This window comes from Chiroxiphia lanceolata, chromosome 20, assembly GCF_009829145.1.
Source record: "Chiroxiphia lanceolata isolate bChiLan1 chromosome 20, bChiLan1.pri, whole genome shotgun sequence".
Lineage (NCBI taxonomy): Eukaryota > Metazoa > Chordata > Aves > Passeriformes > Pipridae > Chiroxiphia > Chiroxiphia lanceolata.
In genome coordinates, this window is record NC_045656.1 from 2,449,506 (window position 1) to 2,467,234 (window position 17,729).

The 17,729-nt window shown below is 51.9% G+C and overlaps 1 protein-coding gene across 4 annotated transcripts in view; it reads right to left on the reverse strand.

Annotated features, from left to right (window-relative positions):
- The window catches only part of CALN1 (calneuron 1), a 163,197-nt gene that overhangs the window by 102,160 nt on the left and 43,308 nt on the right, over positions 1 to 17,729 (reverse strand). For all 4 annotated transcript variants that reach the window (XM_032707608.1, XM_032707610.1, XM_032707612.1 and 1 more), the window contains one exon: positions 16,823 to 16,947. In XM_032707608.1, coding sequence (XP_032563499.1) covers positions 16,823 to 16,947 — 125 coding nt within the window. The remainder of the gene's footprint in view (positions 1 to 16,822; positions 16,948 to 17,729) is intronic.

Sequence of the window (17,729 nt, forward strand, 5' to 3'; positions counted from 1 at the left end):
CAAACCTGCTTCTAAAAATCTTCTGTTCCAGCAGAGTCACCCCAGGTCACCACACACCAGGGGTGTTCCCAGTGCTGGTGGTTGTTTTAAACAAGGCCTGGCCGTGCCCCCAAACCCATTAATGAGATTCCCCAGTCCTGGTGACTGTGGTTGACCAGATGACTCTTTCCAACTTGATCTCATCGGAAATCTTTACAGCCATCAACCACAATATTTACAAAGCACAGGCAATTTTGGGCTTGTGGCAAGAAAATAAATCATCTTGGACATATGTACAGAGGGAAGAGTTCCCCAGTAAAGCTGTTTGCCATGTGCAAGAGTCTGCCTCATCCTTATCTAGGTAATTAGCTATTCCCTTCTTTAAAGGCTCCCATTTAATTGGGGTGGCTGCTTTTAGTGGAATAACATTTCCTCTTCCCAAAAGGGCTCCTACTATTTTTGGGCCGTGTTTTTTTCTGGCTGCCACATTCTGCTTTTCCCACTAAAATGAAAAAGTCACTGCAACCCTCAGCAAGTATTTATGGCTCCAACATTCCTACACACGCTGTGCTGACATCCATAAAGGCTTGGCACAGCTGTCCAGCATTATCCCACATAACTTCAGTGGAGGCTGAGGGTCCCTCTGGAAAGAGCTGCGCAGGTTGACTCGCTCCCTGGAGCTCCCAAGGGTCATCCTTTAGAACTCCCAACTGTCCCCAAGGACAACAGAAGACCAGGGGTTAGAGAAGTCTCAATGAGTTCTTCAGGTGAGGAAAATTGTGCCCACAGCATGAACCACAGCAGGGTTTCTCCCTTCCTTGAGGGTAAGGTCTGTGTTAGTCCTTGGGGTGGCCAGAAATGGTCCTGCTCCCACCAAGGTCATGGAAAAACTCCATCAGAGCTGAGGCCACAGTGGAGATGCAGAAAGTGTCTCCCTGCATGGGTGGGAAGAAAATGTCAAAAAAAAGGTCATCAAACCTGTTTGTTTGTTCTGTTTTGGGGCTAAACCAGACATTCCATGGCCCTCCTGCCTCAGAATTCCACTTTTTAGCCTCCTCTGTGAATTTGTGTTGCTCTCATCCCATGGAAGCCTCAGAGGCCTCGTGAGCAAGTGCAGGATGAGGTAAGTGGGAAGGCAGAAAGTTGACTGCTAATGAACCACATCAATTATCATCCTGGTAATTACCCAAAGGACTGAGGTTCGAAAGAGCCTCTTTTCCCTTCCATCATCACTTCCCAGTCTGAACACCCCCAGCAGCCTTGGGCTGGCCCACTCACACAGGCAGGCTCAGCCTTGCAAACTGGGATGGCACTGGTTTTGTGCCACCAGGGACTGGCAGGTCCTTCTCAGGCAGCAGATAAGAGATGCCAGTGTTAGCTCAGGTGGACACAGGCAGCTACATCCCCAAAAAACACCCCATGAGGAGATGGGATGTCCAGTGTTCCAGCATTAAGGAAGCTGAAATTCAGGCTGTGAGGATGAAAGTTCCTCTAGGATTAGTCCTAAAACCCCTTCCTCCAGAGAGAGAAATGGAGATTACCCAGTTATGGGATTCTTTCAGCATCAGAGGGTAAAAGCCCAGCTCTGTCCATGGGAATTTTGCTCCTTCTATCAATGGGCTCAGAATTTCATATTTGCAAAAAAAGCACGTTTTGTTTTGGAGACAACAAGTCCCTTTCCAAGCTGGAAGCAGCTCTTCCATGGGCTGAGCAAGGAGAGGGACATCAACCCTTCTGCCTCCCAGGAAACACTGCATGGGTGGTTTCTCTCTGCATGAGGAAATTCAGGGATCAGGTCACCCATCCCTTGACCTGCTGCACTGTTACAGTGAGGCAACAAACTGAACACTCCCAAAAAATCTTCTCTAGACCCCCAAAACTAATGATCAGCAGCTTTTCAAGTGTGAGGCTGCTTGTCTAATCCAATTCCTTTCTGCATTTTTGCTGTGACCCCCTCCCCCTAAAGGGACACCTGAGTCTTACCCTGAGCGAAAGGAATCAAAGCACGTCTCCTATTTGCTATTTATCAAAACAGAAACATAAAAAAACACCAGACCTCAGTGCAGGACAGCAGGGAAGCCTGAGGGAAAAGCCAGAAAGTCCCTCCAGAACCCTGTATTTAAGCAGCCTCTTTATTTGCTTTGCTTCCATCTCCTCAGCTCATATATTCCCTTTTTATTGTGAAAAATGAGAGCGAGACAAAAGAGAAGATGGGGAATACAGCAAAGGAAAGCTATTGAGAAACCAGCCTGGAAGGCAACTGGAATGAACCCTGAAGAAGCCATTAGCTGCCCTAACCCCTTTAACAGACCCAGAGTGGGGTGGGCAGGGGAAGTGTCCTTTCTGCATCTCCATCCAAAGCAAACCTTGGATATTTTTACTGCTCAGAAGCAGGGCTGGGCTGGAATCCCAGAATGTGCTGAGCTGGGAGGGACCCCCAAGGATCATCAGTCCAACCCTCAGCCCTGCACAGGCCCAGCCCCAAGAGTCACCCCCTGTGCCCCAGAGGATCAGCCAAACCCTCCCTGAGCTCTGGCAGCCTTGGGGCTGTGCCCACTGCCCTGGGGAGCCTGGGCAGTGCCCAACCAGCCTCTGGGGGAAGAACCTTTGGCTGAGATCCAACCTGAGCCTGCCCTGACACAGCTCCAGCCATTCCCTGGGTTCTGTCCCTGTGTTCCCTGTGGCTTTGCCAGCAGCCCCAGCTCAGCTCATCCCCAGAGCAATTAAAGCCCTTGTGGGACAGTGGCAGTGCAGGAACGAGACCCCGAGGACACAAAACCTCCAAGTGACTCAGTTCTGACCCCTCCACTCCCGGGGATCCTCTGCCACTTGGTCAGGATGAGATCCCTGCCCAACCCTCCTCCTTGGCTTGGCCAACACCACGGGACAATGTGTCTCCTGAAGTGCTTTCAGCAAAAAACACAGAGTGAGCCTCTCTGAGACACCTCATCAGCTCCAGCAGCTGCACGGGACACACGGCCGGGCTGCTGCTGAAAGGAAATGTTTGGGTTTGACTCTTTCAATGGAAGTGTCTGACTTTTCCAGCCAAAATCCACACATTTGCCACACCTCCAGAACAGGGATAAGTTAAAAAGCTCAAGCTCAAAATGAAACACTTTGTTTTGGAACAGATGTTTGGGGATTTTTTCCCTCCCAGCTTCTGATTCGTTGGAGAAAAACGCAAAAATTCGAATGTGCTGATTTGGCTTAAATTGGAATGGGTCCCCCTACTTGTATTTTTCCCCTATTTTTATTGTTGGGTTTTTTTTTAACTCTAGTGAACTGAAAAATCCCTGAATCTGGGAGCAGTGCCCGTCCTGGGGCTGTGAACCCTCCCTGAGGTCCAGACTTGGTTCTTCCCTCCTGTGCAACCAGGGATGTTCTTACTCCTGGTGCTTTTAGAGAGGGAAACCTGAGCCCATCTCGCTTCCACCTCCCCCGAGGAGCAAAGCAGGACAGAACACGGTTTTGGTGATACCCTCCAACTCTGTATTTTCTCATTTTCCCTTCTGCAACACTGGAATCAAATTTACAAGTGGTGACAAGCAGCATTTAAGTCGTTGTGATGGACATTTCAGCCCTCAGACACATTGGCAAACACAGTTTCACATTTCAGAGGCAGAAATTACTGTGTCCCCTCAAAGCACAATTTACTCCTGATGTGCAAACACTAAGAATTGCTGAGGGGGGGGGAAAATGCTTCAAAATCTTTTTTACCTTCAGGAAGTAACAGCAATTACAATCAGTTCCATGGCCACAGTTCTTCCCCCTCCCCAGCCAAACCTATTCCCAGAATCTCGGGCCCTGGATTAGGTTTAGTTGAAAGAAAAGTAATGAGATTTGTGTTTCCTAACAAATTAAACAGAAATTGCTCCAAAGAATAATCCTAAAATACAAAATACTGCCTCATCCCACATGTTTCTAACAGGCTTGTGTTCTAATGACTTATTTAGAAAGGGAGACTTCTCTTAAAAGACATCCTAATGAGACACAAAATATCTTTCACTACCAGAGCTTTGGGGTTTTCTTTCTTTCTTTTTTTTTTCGTAATTGTTATCAAAAAAAGAGGAAACATTTTAAGAAAGACTTGGTACAATACTAAAGATTGAAAATTCCAAACATTTCTGGAAGTTATTTTTTCTTGCTCTCACTTATCTCGTGGGTGTTGCTGCAACGGGTCTCAGTGTTGCCTGTGACACCTCAGGTCTGAGCAACTCAGTCAAACCCACTCCAATTCCAGAGGGATGTTTGATCCCATCTGCTTTTCCCACTGTTGAAGGGTGCCAGGACTTTGGGAACGTTGTCCCTGAGGACAGTGAGGTCCAGGATCTCCTGTCACAGCTCAGTTTGAGTCGTGGTGCTCACCCAGGTCCTGCTGCTGGTCCCAGCACACCACAGTCCCTCCCTTTTATCCTCTTGGCTGGATCAGGGCACAAGGGCCATGCAGAGCAGAGATGAAGAGGAGACCAAGGCACACAGCAAGGTCCTGGCTCAGCTCAGCCTCCAAAACCCACCCCAGGGTGCCCAGAGAGCCCCTGGCTGAGCCCCCCCTGCCTGCCTGGAGCAGCATCACCCAGTGAGGAGGGACCAGCAGGACCTTGGGCTGCCCTTAGTCTGCCAAACTCCAGCCCAGCTTTAACTCATCTCATTTGGAGAGTGCACAACCCGAGCCAGATTGGCATCAGGCTGAGGAACTGCAGTGAGATCAGCCCTGCACCCCGTGCTGCAGTGGCTGGGCTGGCACAGAGTGTTTGGTAACCACAGCTCTGCCTCCTCCGGGAGCTCTGCTGCATCCCCGTGCTCCTGGACACGGCCCTGGCGGGGAGGCAGAGCAGGACAGCAAAGGGGGAGCTCCCTCTGTGCCTCCCTGGTGTTTTCAGGAGCAGCCCCACCCCTGAGGGGTCCCTGCAGCCCTGCACAGCACCCCCAGCACCCCTCTGTGCGCACGGGCAGGCAGGAGCTCAGCCTGACTTCAAAGGGTTCACTCTGATCCTCTTTGATGTCACCAAAGCCAGTGGAGCTGGAAAAGCAGCACTTCCCTGCTGGGCTCCTGCCCTGTGCCCATCTGGTGGCTGCGGCCACAGCGGCCTGAGATGCCAGTCAGTGGCTGCCCGTGGCTCCAGCTGCCCATCATTTCTGCTCCAGGAACAGCAAATCCTGCTCTGGAGGCAGCTGCCCATCATCCCACCTCCTCTGCAGCTCCAAAGTGTGCCCCCCATCCTGCCATCCCTCCCCATCCTGCCCTGTCTCACTGGGCACAGCCCCATGTCCCTCCCCTCCTCTCCTCCTGCCTTCCCCAGCTCTGGTTTTTTAGGAGACCACCCAGTGCAAACCCCGGGAGGGACCACAGCTCATTTAGTAATCCCGGATTTTGTACTTATTTCTCATCTCAGCTGGGGCTGGGATGGTCTCAGGACCCACTTCTGGGCCAGGGAAAGCGGGAAGCAGAGATTTCCAGCCGGAGGGAGAGGACAGCCAGGTCTGCTGGTTTAATTCCTGGCAGTCCTGTCCTCCCTCAGCTGCACTCCCACCCTGCTAGGTGAGTTCTCACTCTGCCAAGCCACTGGCCTCGTCCTTGGGGCACCAAATGCACTTTCATACCCAGGGACAAGAGGACAGGGAGCAGAGCAGAGCACACCTGTGGGTGGTGGGCACTGCCCAGGAGAGCAGCAGGATCCTGCCTGGAGCAGGTGCCCTGCCAGCCAAACCAGGGCTGGGAGCACTGACCTTGACACAGCTCTGCTCCAGTGGCACTGGAAAGAACATCTTCAAAAGAGGCAGGTGAAACCCTCCCCGGATCACTGGGTTCTCCTCCCTGTCATTCCTGCAGCAGCCCCGTGCCAGGGCAGTGCCCTGGTGTGCCAGCCCCTCACGGTGTGACCTCGGGCACAGGGACACGGGGAGGGGGGAGTCCAGGCAAAGCCACTGCTCAGGGGCACGAGGACCCACAGGTGATGCTTCACCCAGAGCTGGGGGGCTCAACTGCTCCCCTTCCCATTCCCAGGCATTGCTGCTGCCAGGGAAATTCAGGCACAAAGGGATCAGTGATCCCCAAACATCCCACATATAGATTCCAGGGAAACTCAGGCACAAAGGGATCAGTGATCTCCAAACACCCCACAAATGGATCCCAGGGAAACTGAAGCACAAAGGGATCAGTGATCCCCAAAAACTCCATAAATAGATCCCAGGGAAACTGAGGCACAAAGGGATCAGTGATCTCTAAACACTCCATAAATACATCACAGGGAAACAGAGGAACAAAGGAATCAGTGATCCGAAAACACTCCATAAATAGATCCCAGGGAAACCGAGGCACAAAGGGATCAGCAATGGCCAGAATGTCCTAGTGAAGAACCACAAATAGATCCCAGGTAAATTGAGGCACAAAGGGGTCAGTGATCCCAAAACCTCCCACAAATAGATCCCAGATAAACTAAGGCACAAAAGGATCACTGATGGCCAGAGCATCCCACAGATAGATCCCAGGTAAATTGAGGCACAAAGGGATCAGTGATCCCAAAACATCCCAGGGAAGGATCACAGATAGATATCTGGCCTCCTGCTTCTCTACAGAGAGGAACATTCAGAACCAGGTTTTCCCCCTAAATAATGACTTTTATGTGTTAGATCACAAAATATTCTGAGTCCAACTCCAAAGTGAATGGACTCCATGATCTTTGTGGGTCCCTTCCAGCTCAGAATATTCTGTGATCCAGTACCTAAACCTCATTATTTAGGGAGAAAACCTGTTTTCTGGCTGTCCCTCAGTAGAATGCAGTGCAGAACAGAGGCTTTTTGCAGGTGTTTGCACTTTGGTGAGTTGGCTGCTCCGACAGAGCCAAGGGAATCGATTCAGCTTTGCTGTGAGTTGATTAAAGCTGAAGTGCTGAAAGACACAGTGAACTTGCCCAGTCTGGCTAAAATATGTGTGTCCACAGCTCAGAGGGACATCTGACAGTCCAGCATCCCGAAAAGGGCACATTCACAGCAGGCAGAGCATCACAACAACCTCCAAACCCTCAGGTCTTTCAAATTAAAGGCTGGAGCTGCACAGCTCAGTGCTGACAGAGAGACACTGGGTGTGACCACACAGAGACCTGGCAGCACCCACAGGACCCTCAGCTCCATCCTGCCCCCGTGCTTGGCATCCAGGGCTGCACTGCTGAGAGTCTGGGATTCACCATCCATCTTCCAACATACTCCAATGGCAGCTTCTCCAGCCCTTTTCCAAGCCCCGAGCCCAGAGCTGCTAAAGAGGCCCTGGGGCTGAAATAACAGGTGAGATGTTTGCTCAGCACTCAGGGCCACTGAGGGATGTCTAAAACCCAGGGCAGAGTCCAGTCCTGTGCCTCTGGCTGGGCAGTTAAAGGAGAAGAAGTGGCTCAGCAGAGGGATTTTCAGCTGGGGACCAAGTGCTTGGCTCTGCAGAGCTGCTGTGGCTTCTGCAGTGCTGAGCTTTCCCAGGATCCCAGAAGATGCTGAGCTGGAAGGGACCCACAAGGATCGTGGAGTCCAGCCCTCAGTTTCCCCAGTGTCCTGGGATTCAGAAAGGAAGCACCATCAGCTCCCTTTTGGGACACTTCCCAAAAGTCTCTGTTCCTGTGGCACTGCCAGCTCTGCTCAGCCCCAGAAGTCCCAAAGCTTGGTCAGCACTTGATGTGTCCCTTTTCCAAGGAAAGATGCTCTGGCCAGACTGACATCCCAAAGGAGCTCGCTGGGAGCAGGAATGATGTTCTCAGCAATGCTGGGTGTGCAGCCAGTGTCCAACACCTGGCTGGATCCACAGCTTTCCTGTGCCTCCAGCTGGAAAACGAGGGAGCCAGAGGCATCCAGGCTCCTCTGCTTCCAACCCCAGGGTGTCTGTCATTCCTCATGGCCCCATCCCACCTCCTCCCACACACAGGGCAATGGGGGTATATTGGTAGAGCAGTAAGGATGAGACCCCTGAGTCCACCCAGAAACACTCCCTAGAGCAGCAGCCACTTGCTAAAACCAAATGTTTTGAGGCAAGGGATGGAAGGAACTTGTAAAATTAATGACCCAACCCAGCAGCTTGCATAAAAAATTAAAAATCCGTATTAAAATTTGGATAAAAGTGTCACAGTGAGATTTAAGTGCCTTTTAAAGCGTGTTTAGCCCTTGATGGGAATGTGCTCCATTCCCATGGCCCCAGGCAAGGCAGGTTCTCAGCTCATCCCACTGAGAATGAGGAGCCTCAGCCCAGCCCAATTCCCAGGGCACTGAAGCCTCAGCAGCGTCTCTGCTGAGGGAGACAAACACAGCAGAGCTGGAAGGAGCTGCATGAAGGCCCCCAAACCAACTTCTTCCAGCTCAAAGAGGCTCCTTCTCCACTCCAACAAGCCCTGCCCAGGGATGTCTGAATATCCACCAGCCCGTTCCCATCCCTGTGTCAGCAGAGCTGGAGTTCAAACAATCTCTCTAATTGTTGTCCAGATGGTGTCCCTGTAATTCTAATTTGTTGGCAGCCAATCTCATTTTATTTATACTCTCTTGCTGCAAGGACTCTTTCCTTGGAGATGGTGCTGATGTCTGTTCTCGGATTTTGGGGGCAGGGAGTCCAGGTGACACGTTTCTCCTTGGCAGAGGGGGGTTGGAAAAGTGGAAACAGAGGCTCTGCAAGCCCTTCCCGAGGCTGAATCCTAAAAAATGTTTGTCCCCCTGGGTAATCAAAGTACTGGCACCTTGTGTGGGGCTTGATGCAAAGCACTGGAGGGTGGAGGTACTTTCAGTTCTGGAGTTTCCCCCCCATCCATAATTTTCTGCCACCTTCCTGCTGAAAATCCCTAGAGCTGGAGAAACCCCAGAGCTCATCCAAAAACCCTGGTGGTCCCTGCAGCAGCTCAGACCCTCCTGACATGGTTCCTCCTCTCCATGACACCTGGAGGAGCTGGAACTCCCTGTGCTCAGACACCTTGGGTGTTCAAACACTGTTTGGGGTGGGAAGTGATGCTGATTCCAGGGAAAAAAAGCTTTCCTGGAGGCTGAGAGTGGCAGGTTGGTGATGCTGGGGCTGGATGATGGATGGATGGATGGATGGATGGATGGATGGATGGATGGATGGATGGATGGATGGGGCTCCCAGGACCTCGCTGGCCCAGAGGAAACATTCCCAAATGGAGCTTAGGAGAACAGAGCCCTCCCAGCTGCACTGAGCAGGGGCTTCACTCAGCAATCCTGACATCTGGAAGCTTCCAATGAGGCTGGGACAGACCTCAGGGAATGAGAACTACAAACCTCTGCCTTGGGGGATTCCTTAAACGGCCTGGGACAGGTACCCCCTGCCCTCCATCAGCAACTCCACTGGACAGGAACTGCCTGGAGCAAATGGGAGCCTTGGAATAAAATAATACTCTGCAGAATTTACTGGGAGGGTGGAGAGGCCCTGGCACAGGTTGCCCAGAGAAGCTGTGGCTGCCCCAGCCCTGGAAGTGCCCAAGGCCAGGTTGGAGCAAGCTGGGATAGTGGAAGGTGCCCCTGCCCCTGGCAGGGGGTGGAACAAGATGAGTTTTAACGTCCCTTCAAACCAAACCATTCCAGGATTCTCTGGCTCTAAGAATATTAATATTGTACCAGATTTTCCCATTTTACTGTTTCATACCTCAAACTCCCAAGTCCCAAGGAAACCCACACTGCAATTAAAATATGGAGCTGGAAAATCAGGAGAAGGAGCTGAGCAGAAGTGAGAGGCACAGCTGCTCCTGTCCACACCAGACTCCACACGGTGATGCTGCAGTTTTATATTCAGAGACACGAAACACTATCAAAGCCCAGTAGAAGACATAAATAATTCCACTGCCAGCCATGGCCACTCACAGCAGCGACACTGGATAAACCTCTCCTTAAAAAAGAACTCCTGCAAAAGAGAAAATGAGCTTTATGCACTTCCATCCACTTCATTAACAGACAGTCCTTACACTGAGCATGGACCTGGAGAGCTGTGCAGGACTCCATGTGCAGAGCATCCCAGGGGAGCTGTATCCCAGTGCTCCTCCACCTTGGCATGTCTGCTGGCCCAGGAAAATATCCTCCCTTCTTCCCTTCTCCTTTGCTTCCTTTCCTTCCTTTATTCCCTTCTTTTCTTCTCTTCTCTTTCCCTCCTTCGCTTCCTTTCCTTCCTTCCTTCCCTTCCTTTCTTCTCTCCTCTTTCCCTCCTTTCTTTCCTTCTCTTGTCCTTCCCTCCCTTCCTCCTTTCTTTCCTTCCCTCCCTTCCTTCCTTCCTCTTTCCCCTTTTCCAAGCATTTTTTCCCCTTCCCATGGACACAAAGCCAGGCAGAGCAGACTCAGCCTGTTGCTGCTCCATGACTCAGTCAAGTGACTAATTCCCCTCTCCCCTGGGTTTCCCTCCTGGAGCACATTCCTTTTCCAAAACACGGCTTGATCCCACCTGGGACAGCACAGATAATCCCTCTGGTCCCCACAGGGCACAGCCAGCTGGCTGGGGAGGCTGGAGGGGACCTGCCTGTCCCTGTCCCTTCTGTGCTGTGCCATCAGCAGGATTGGAATCCCTGCTGGAAACACAGAGCTGGAGAAAAATCAACACCCGGAGAGGGAGACAAGGAGCTGCACAACAGCCCCGATTCTCCAGGGCAAAGGACTGGGATCAAAGCTGCCTGGTGACACAGGAGAGAACAAGGGTCTGGATGAGCCACAATCCTCACAGCTCACAGGGTTTGTGCTAAATAACAACCCCCAAACGAGAGTGCCTGGGGACAGAGCTCTGCAGGATCCCAGAGTGACAGAACCACAGAGCCACAGTCACCAAATCATAGAATCACAGTCACAGAATCACAGAATCAGAGAACCACAGAGTCACAGTCACCAAATCAGAGAACCACAGAATCACAGAACCACCAGGTCATAGAATCACAGAGTGACAGAACCACAGGATCACAGAGTCACAGAGTCAGAGAACCACAGAATCAGTCACCAAATCACAGAATTACAGTCATAGAACCAGAATCACCAAATCACAGAATCACAGAACCACAGAATCATGGAATCACAGAATCAGAGAGTCACCAAATCACAGAACCACAGAATCACAGTCACAGAGGCACAGAATCACCAAATCACCGAGTCACAGAGTCACAGAATGTCCTGAGCTGGAAGGGACCCCCAAGGACCATGGAGTCCAACCCTCAGCCCTGCACAGCCCCATCCCCAGGAGTCACACCCAGTGCCCCAGAGGATCATCCAAACACTCCTGGAGCTCGGGCAGGCTCCCTTCTCAGGACATACAACATCCAAGGACCATCATCTCAGATGTGCAGCCCTGATTTCGGCCTTATTTCCAGAGGCAGGGTTAGGATGGCACTGCTGTGGGGCCATTTCACCTGGACTGTGTCCCAGCAGGGACCCAGAGTGTCACCAGACCCATGACTGCCTTTCTGGCCCTGCTGCTGGGGCTCCAGAACCTGCTGCAGCCCCGACACACCTTGAGCCACTTGGCACTGCCTGTGTTCTTGGCAAGCAGGAGAGAACTGCTAATCTAAACTCCATGTGGGGCAGCATTTAACCATGACCTTTAAATTATTTCAAGAACTGTTTCCCAGGATACTCTGGAGCTGCTCATGTTTCTCTTCTACACAGGAGCCCAGGAAAGAGCTGCTGGGGGTGACAAAAGGGAGACTGCTGGGAAGAAGCAGAAACCAGGTGAAGCACATCCTGCAAGGTGGTGTAAAATCCACAATGACAGAACAGCCTCTTGCTGAGGAATCTCCACGTTCCTGCCTTGGAGCTGCTGCACCCCAAGCTCCTGCAGGCAGCAGCTCTGCCCCATTCCACGTGCTGCTCTGCTGACATCTCCAGTTCAGGCAGGCAAAACTGGAGATGCAGCTCAACCTTCAAGCCAAAAAACACCTCTCCCAGCCTAGAAAAACCCTTACAGACACCCCAGACCCTCCTCCCGGGGCGGGAGCTGCGTGACCTGCAGCCCCAGATGCCAAGAGCTGTCCTGCAGCACCATTTTCTCCTGCTGATTTCAAAGGAATCTGGGGCAGATAAGGATTTCTCTCGATGTCTTTTTGGACAAAGAGCTGCTGCTGTGGTTCAGCTTTGGGGTTTCTCTGCCAGGCACTGACTGGTTCACATCTCCCAGGCACTCTTTGCAAAGCCTGCTTCTCACGCGTTTGCCTCCCTTCAGGTGATATTTGTCACATTCCTGCTATGGGAATGTTTTTGCCTCCTGACAATACCCTTTAGATAGTGCCTATGGAGGTGGATGACTCAAAGCTCGACGTGATTATTTCCATCCACCACTTTTTTTATTAAAAATACTCCGAATGTGAGGACGGGAGGTGGTTTGAGGAGGGACGTGGAAACCGCAGAGTCGGCACAAACCACGCCACAGTTTCATGTCACCCAACAGCAGCCAGGAAATCTATATGTAAAACAGCCCCTCCCAGCCTTAATGTAGAAAATCAGCCCCTCCCAGCCTTAGTGTATAAAACCAGCCCCTCCCAGCCTTGATTTATAATCTCATGCCCAGAAACCTGTGAGCACACGGCGATAACTCCGATCCAAAACCCCGCCGTGCTTCGCAGCCCCTCAGAGGCAGGTTATGGATGTGCTACCACTTCCAACTTCGTCATTTGGTGGCTGTTAACAAAGTTAAGGAGCTCCTAATATGGCTTTGTGCAAGTTAATTCCCCTTCTGTGACGGTGACAGCTCCTAAACACCCTCACACTACTACAGAGCCACAAAGAGAACCACAAATAGCAGCGTGGCTGCTCGGAATAGAAGAGGCATCAGCAGTGACCTGTTATCTCTCCAGCCTCTTCCCTGGCTGCCAGAACTGTGTTTAAAGCAGGGTGGAAAAAACCAGAGCCCAGTTCAAGTTGACAGATGGCTGATGGAAGTCTGGGAAGTTTTCAGAGGGGAAAATTTACTCTGCTCTCGTTGGATCCCACCTGGAATAGTGTGGGAAGTTCCGGTGCCCCCAATGAAGGAGGGATGTGGAATTGTTGGAGCAAGTCCAGAATTGGTAAGAGGACCTCACCTATGGAGACAGGCTGGGAAAACTGGGATTGTTCAGCCTGGAGAAGAGAAAGCTCTGGGAGACCTGAGAGCCCCTTCCAGGGCCTAAAGGGGCTCCAGGAGAACTGGAGAGGGACTGGGGACAAGGGATGGAGGGACAGGCCAAGGGGGAATGGCTTCCCACTGCCAGAGTTAGATGGGATATTGGGAAGGAATTCTTGCCTGTGAGGGTGGTGAGGGGCTGGGGCGGAATTCCAAGAGAAGCTGTGGCTGCTCCATCCCTGGAAGTGTCCAAGGCCAGGTTGGATGGGGCTTGGAGCAACCTGAGCTAGTGGAAGGTGTCCCTGCCCCTGGCAGGGGGTGGGACTGGATGAGTTTTAAGGTCCCTTCCAACCCAACCTGTTCCATGATTCGAAATATTTCTTTGAAAAACAACCAGTCAGAGAAGAGGCAGAGCAGCACCTTAAGCACACTGGGTGTCCATCCCGAAACCTGGACTCCTTTTCTCTTACATTACTTGAAGCCAGAACTATTTTTCATTCCCTGATCTCCATATTATCCCTCACCCATCACCCTCAGGCTGCAAACAGGGAGAACTCAGTATTCACTGCAGGGAGACAGGCTATATTCCAGCCTGTATTCCAGTCAGGCTGCACAGATCCTGCAGCATCCCAGAGCCCACAGTTCCAGAAATCCTTCCCCAAGTGCTGAGACATGCAATGCTAGACGTGGAAAACAAAAAACCTGCTGGAAAACCCCCGACAGATCAGGCACTTGTTGGAGTCCTGAGCGCAGAGGGAACATTATAGAAAATTCCCACTGACTTCCCCAGCTTCAAACCTTTCATAATTTAATATGTGTGACTGGAATTTCTCAATAGGCTGGAACTCCCTCAGGAGCAAAATCTCATTGAAAAAGAAACCAAGGAGAATTTTGGCATCTCTTTCCCAACCCTGTAAGATTAAATGCAAATATGTTATTGGCATCGAGCTATCACAGCTTGATATATCCACAAAGCTCCCATACCCTGACATTAACTTCTCAAGGAAGAACATTTTGTTACTCACCCTCAGACAGTTTATGCTTAAAGGCAGAAAGACTAATTCTGTTTTAAGTTGGGCAGTGAACAGTGGTACCTTCCCCAATTACCAGCACACCCAGGCACTGATCTGGTATTAGTGACAAAGCACAGCAAGATAGAGACGCTGCCTTAATATTAAACATAAATTCCAGAGGCTGTGTGCTGCTGGCTGGCACACAGAAAACTCTCTGCAGCTTCTTATGCTGCTCTGGCTTTAGCAGACACGAATCAATTTGGTGTCACTTCTGTGTTTGCAGGTGGAAAAAAAACGGCCTGAGGTTGAGCTCTCCTCAGAACCGGGGCACGTCCTCCTGGCAGGAGCCACAAAGCCCTCGGAAAAGAGGGGCTCGTGGAGCACAGGGCTGTCAGGAAAATGATCGGGCTGAATTCTAGCAGGAAGCCCCGTGCTTAACGGGCAGGAAATAAATGGCTGATTAGTTAAATCTCCCGGAGAACGAGGGGGATGCTCTTTGTGCCCGGAGCTGAATGAACGCTCCCGCTCGGAGCTCGGCGCTAATGGGGCACCGGCCGCGCTGGATGGGAGCGGGACTCGCATTAACAGCGACTCGGGCAGCTCCTTCACACCGAACTCACTTCATTTGCCTTAATTAAGGGAGATGAGCCGCGCTCCGCAGCCTCTGGAGTGCTGGGGAAGGTGGGGCTGTTCTCCCGCAGCTGCTGCTCCCACCCCGCAGGGAAAAGGGATGGCAGAGGGTTTGCGGAGCCTGCAGAGTCCAGCGCGGGTCAGGGAGGCACGGGAAGGATGGAGATGAGCTGGGCTGCCTTCCCACGGCCAGCCACGGGTCACTGCCGTGCAAACAGCAGGGAGACAAACCAGGGAGGAGTGTCCCCGGTGGGATGGGATGGCCCTGGCAGCGTGTCCCAGCCCTGACAGTGTGTCTGTCCCAGCCCTGACAGGGTGTCTGTCCCAGCCCTGACAGGGTGTCTGTCCCAGCCCTGACAGTGTGTCTGTCCCAGCCCTGACAGGGTGTTCCAGCCCTGACAGCATGTCCCAGCCCTGACAGGGTGTCCCAGCCCTGACAGGGTGTCCCAGCCCTGACAGGGTGTCCCAGCCCTGACAGCATGTCCCAGCCCTGACAGTGCGTTCCAGCCCTGACAGGGTGTCCCAGCCCTGACAGGGTGTCCCAGCCCTGACAGGGTGTCCCAGCCCTGGCAGAGTGTCCCAGCCCTGACAGTGGGTTCCAGCCCTGGCAGGGTGTCCCAGCCCTGACAGTGGGTTCCAGCCCTGGCAGGGTGTCCCAGCCCTGGCAGTGGGTTCCAGCCCTGATGCCACTTCATAGAGTCATGGAATCATGGAATTATTAAGGTTGCAAAAGACTTTCAAGATCATTGAGTGCAACCTTTGACCAAACACCAGCCCTTGGATCAGCTCTTGACAGTTGGCTGCAAATCCCAGTTACAGCAGCTGTGCTCTGACCAGGGTTGGCATAACCAAAATCCCCCTCGTTGTCTGCGTTTGGAATGAACTGCAGGACCTGATCCCACCTCCTGTCACAGGGACAACAGCAAAGCTTCACCTGCAACACAGGTTGGCATCTCTAGGATGCAGAGAAGCTGATTCACCTCAGTTCAGCTGAACTTCAATCTTCAAGCCAAGCTCCTGTGCCCCAGAGGAGCCCAGAACATGCCCTGGTCAGTCCTGGGGTCTGAGCTGAGGTGCCCTTAAAGTGGTTCCTCGTGTTGCATCTCTCCCCTGAGCTGCCTTCTCACTCACCAGGGAGGAGAAAACCCTGTTTGTACCAAAGATAAGTTAATTCAAAGCTCACAAACCCAAATCCAAAGGCTTGTAAACCGAGCTCTGATTTACAAAAGCACACGTGAAGAGGGGGAGGGTGAGAAGAAATGTTTGCCAAACTTCCTCCAGCCTGCCCTGGAAGGACCATTTCCCCTTTGTACCCTTCCCCTGATCATTTCCTCCTGGAGTTCTCCATCGAGGCCACTCATTATGATCATGGCTTGTACCAAATGTCCACTGGGAAGCAACCCAAGAGCTTCAGTTTGTTCCACAGCACTCAAAGCCGAGCTGTCCACAATATTAACTTTTGCTTAGAAACGACCCTGGGGAGCCACAAATCATCTACAAAGGAGACCTTCCCACCACAAACCAGACTGGGAGTCTACCTGGCCACACATCCTGTCTGCAGGGCAGGAGGGATTAGCAACAACCAGGGAGAAAATGATGGGATCCTACAGGCAGCAGATGTGGATAACCCTCCTGATGGCCTTTGCCAGCCTGAGGCCAGTCTGTGCTCCCAATCACTGACCTGTGAAAGGTAATTTTAAAGCCCTTCCCAGCTTCTTAAGCCACAAGCTGCCTCCATGCATCTTGTTATATTGAGACACAGAGAAACCTCACTTTTGAAAGCCCACAAAGCAAACGAGATGACTTGGAAGGGACAGACTCAGCTCTGCAGGTTCCAGGAAAGCTAAAAGCATCTTTGCAATACACATCAGCCTAAATTTTCTCTTGCACTTTTGCCCATAAAATGCAGCCTTCCTGTCTCAAAAAGCTGCCCTCTTGACTTCTTGACTTTGTCCTTCTTGCCTCTCAGAAGGACAAAATCCGAGCCCAAAGTCACTGCCCAGCTCTCCACGCAACTTCGCTCGGGGACCTTTTCCCTGTGCCCGACCTGCTGAGCCATCCCTTCCTCCTCGCTCCACAGGGAGAACACCTCGTGACAACACCATGGAGAGGGTGACTTTGGAAAAGCAATTTGGGACCCCCCCCCGGATTTGCTCACCATCCAGCTCCTCCACGGAGATGTTGGCGAGCTGTTCGCTGTCGCTGCCGGCGGAGAGCGAGCGGTTCAGGTAGTTGCCCTTGTACAACAAGCCAGCTGTCACATGGTGGAATGGCATCTTCTCCCTGGGAACGAGAGGAAAGGGAAAAGAACGGTTTGTTGGAATTGTTTGGCCCTGTTTTGTTGGAATGGTACAACAGCAGTGTGTGCCTTGAGGGAGTAGCTGGGCCGAAGCATCCCCGGCGAGGCTGGCGCGTGACTGATGGGCTGCAGGTTTGATTGAGTGTCTGAGAGAGGAGCTAAACAAACAAAAATGCAGCTGCTGCCTCTTGGTGATGAAGAAGAGTGAGCAGAGACAGAGCAGCAGGAAAAGAGGAATCTCTAGCACTCGTATGGCAGCTTTCAGCCTCCAGATTTGCTTCTTGGTAATAGTTTCATAGTGCACAGGGGTCTGCATTGAGATGCAATTAAAAAATTTAAAAAGATTCCATAAGATCGTGGAATTATAGAATGGTTTGGGTTGAAAAGACCTTAAAGCTCATCTCGTTCTACCCCCTGCCATGGGCAGGGACACCTTCCCCTAGACCAGGCTGCTCCAGCCTGGCCTTGGACAATCCCAGAGATGCAACATCCCCAACTAGATCCAGCAGCACAACTTTCAAAGCCCTGCAAGAGCCTGGAGACCATCTCTCAGACCCTGCTCTGGAGCTTCCAGCCCCCTGAGGTGGTTTAACCCCCCACCCAGGGCACCCTCCCTGAGCGAGGTGCTCGTCACCACCAGTTCCTGGGCTCCAGAGTTCAGTGAGAAGAAGAAAGAAGAAAATTCCCATTCGGGCAGGGCCCAACAAAGAACATTTTCACCTCCCAACTATGACAGGGAAGGAAAAATACTGCTCAACAGGAGGCT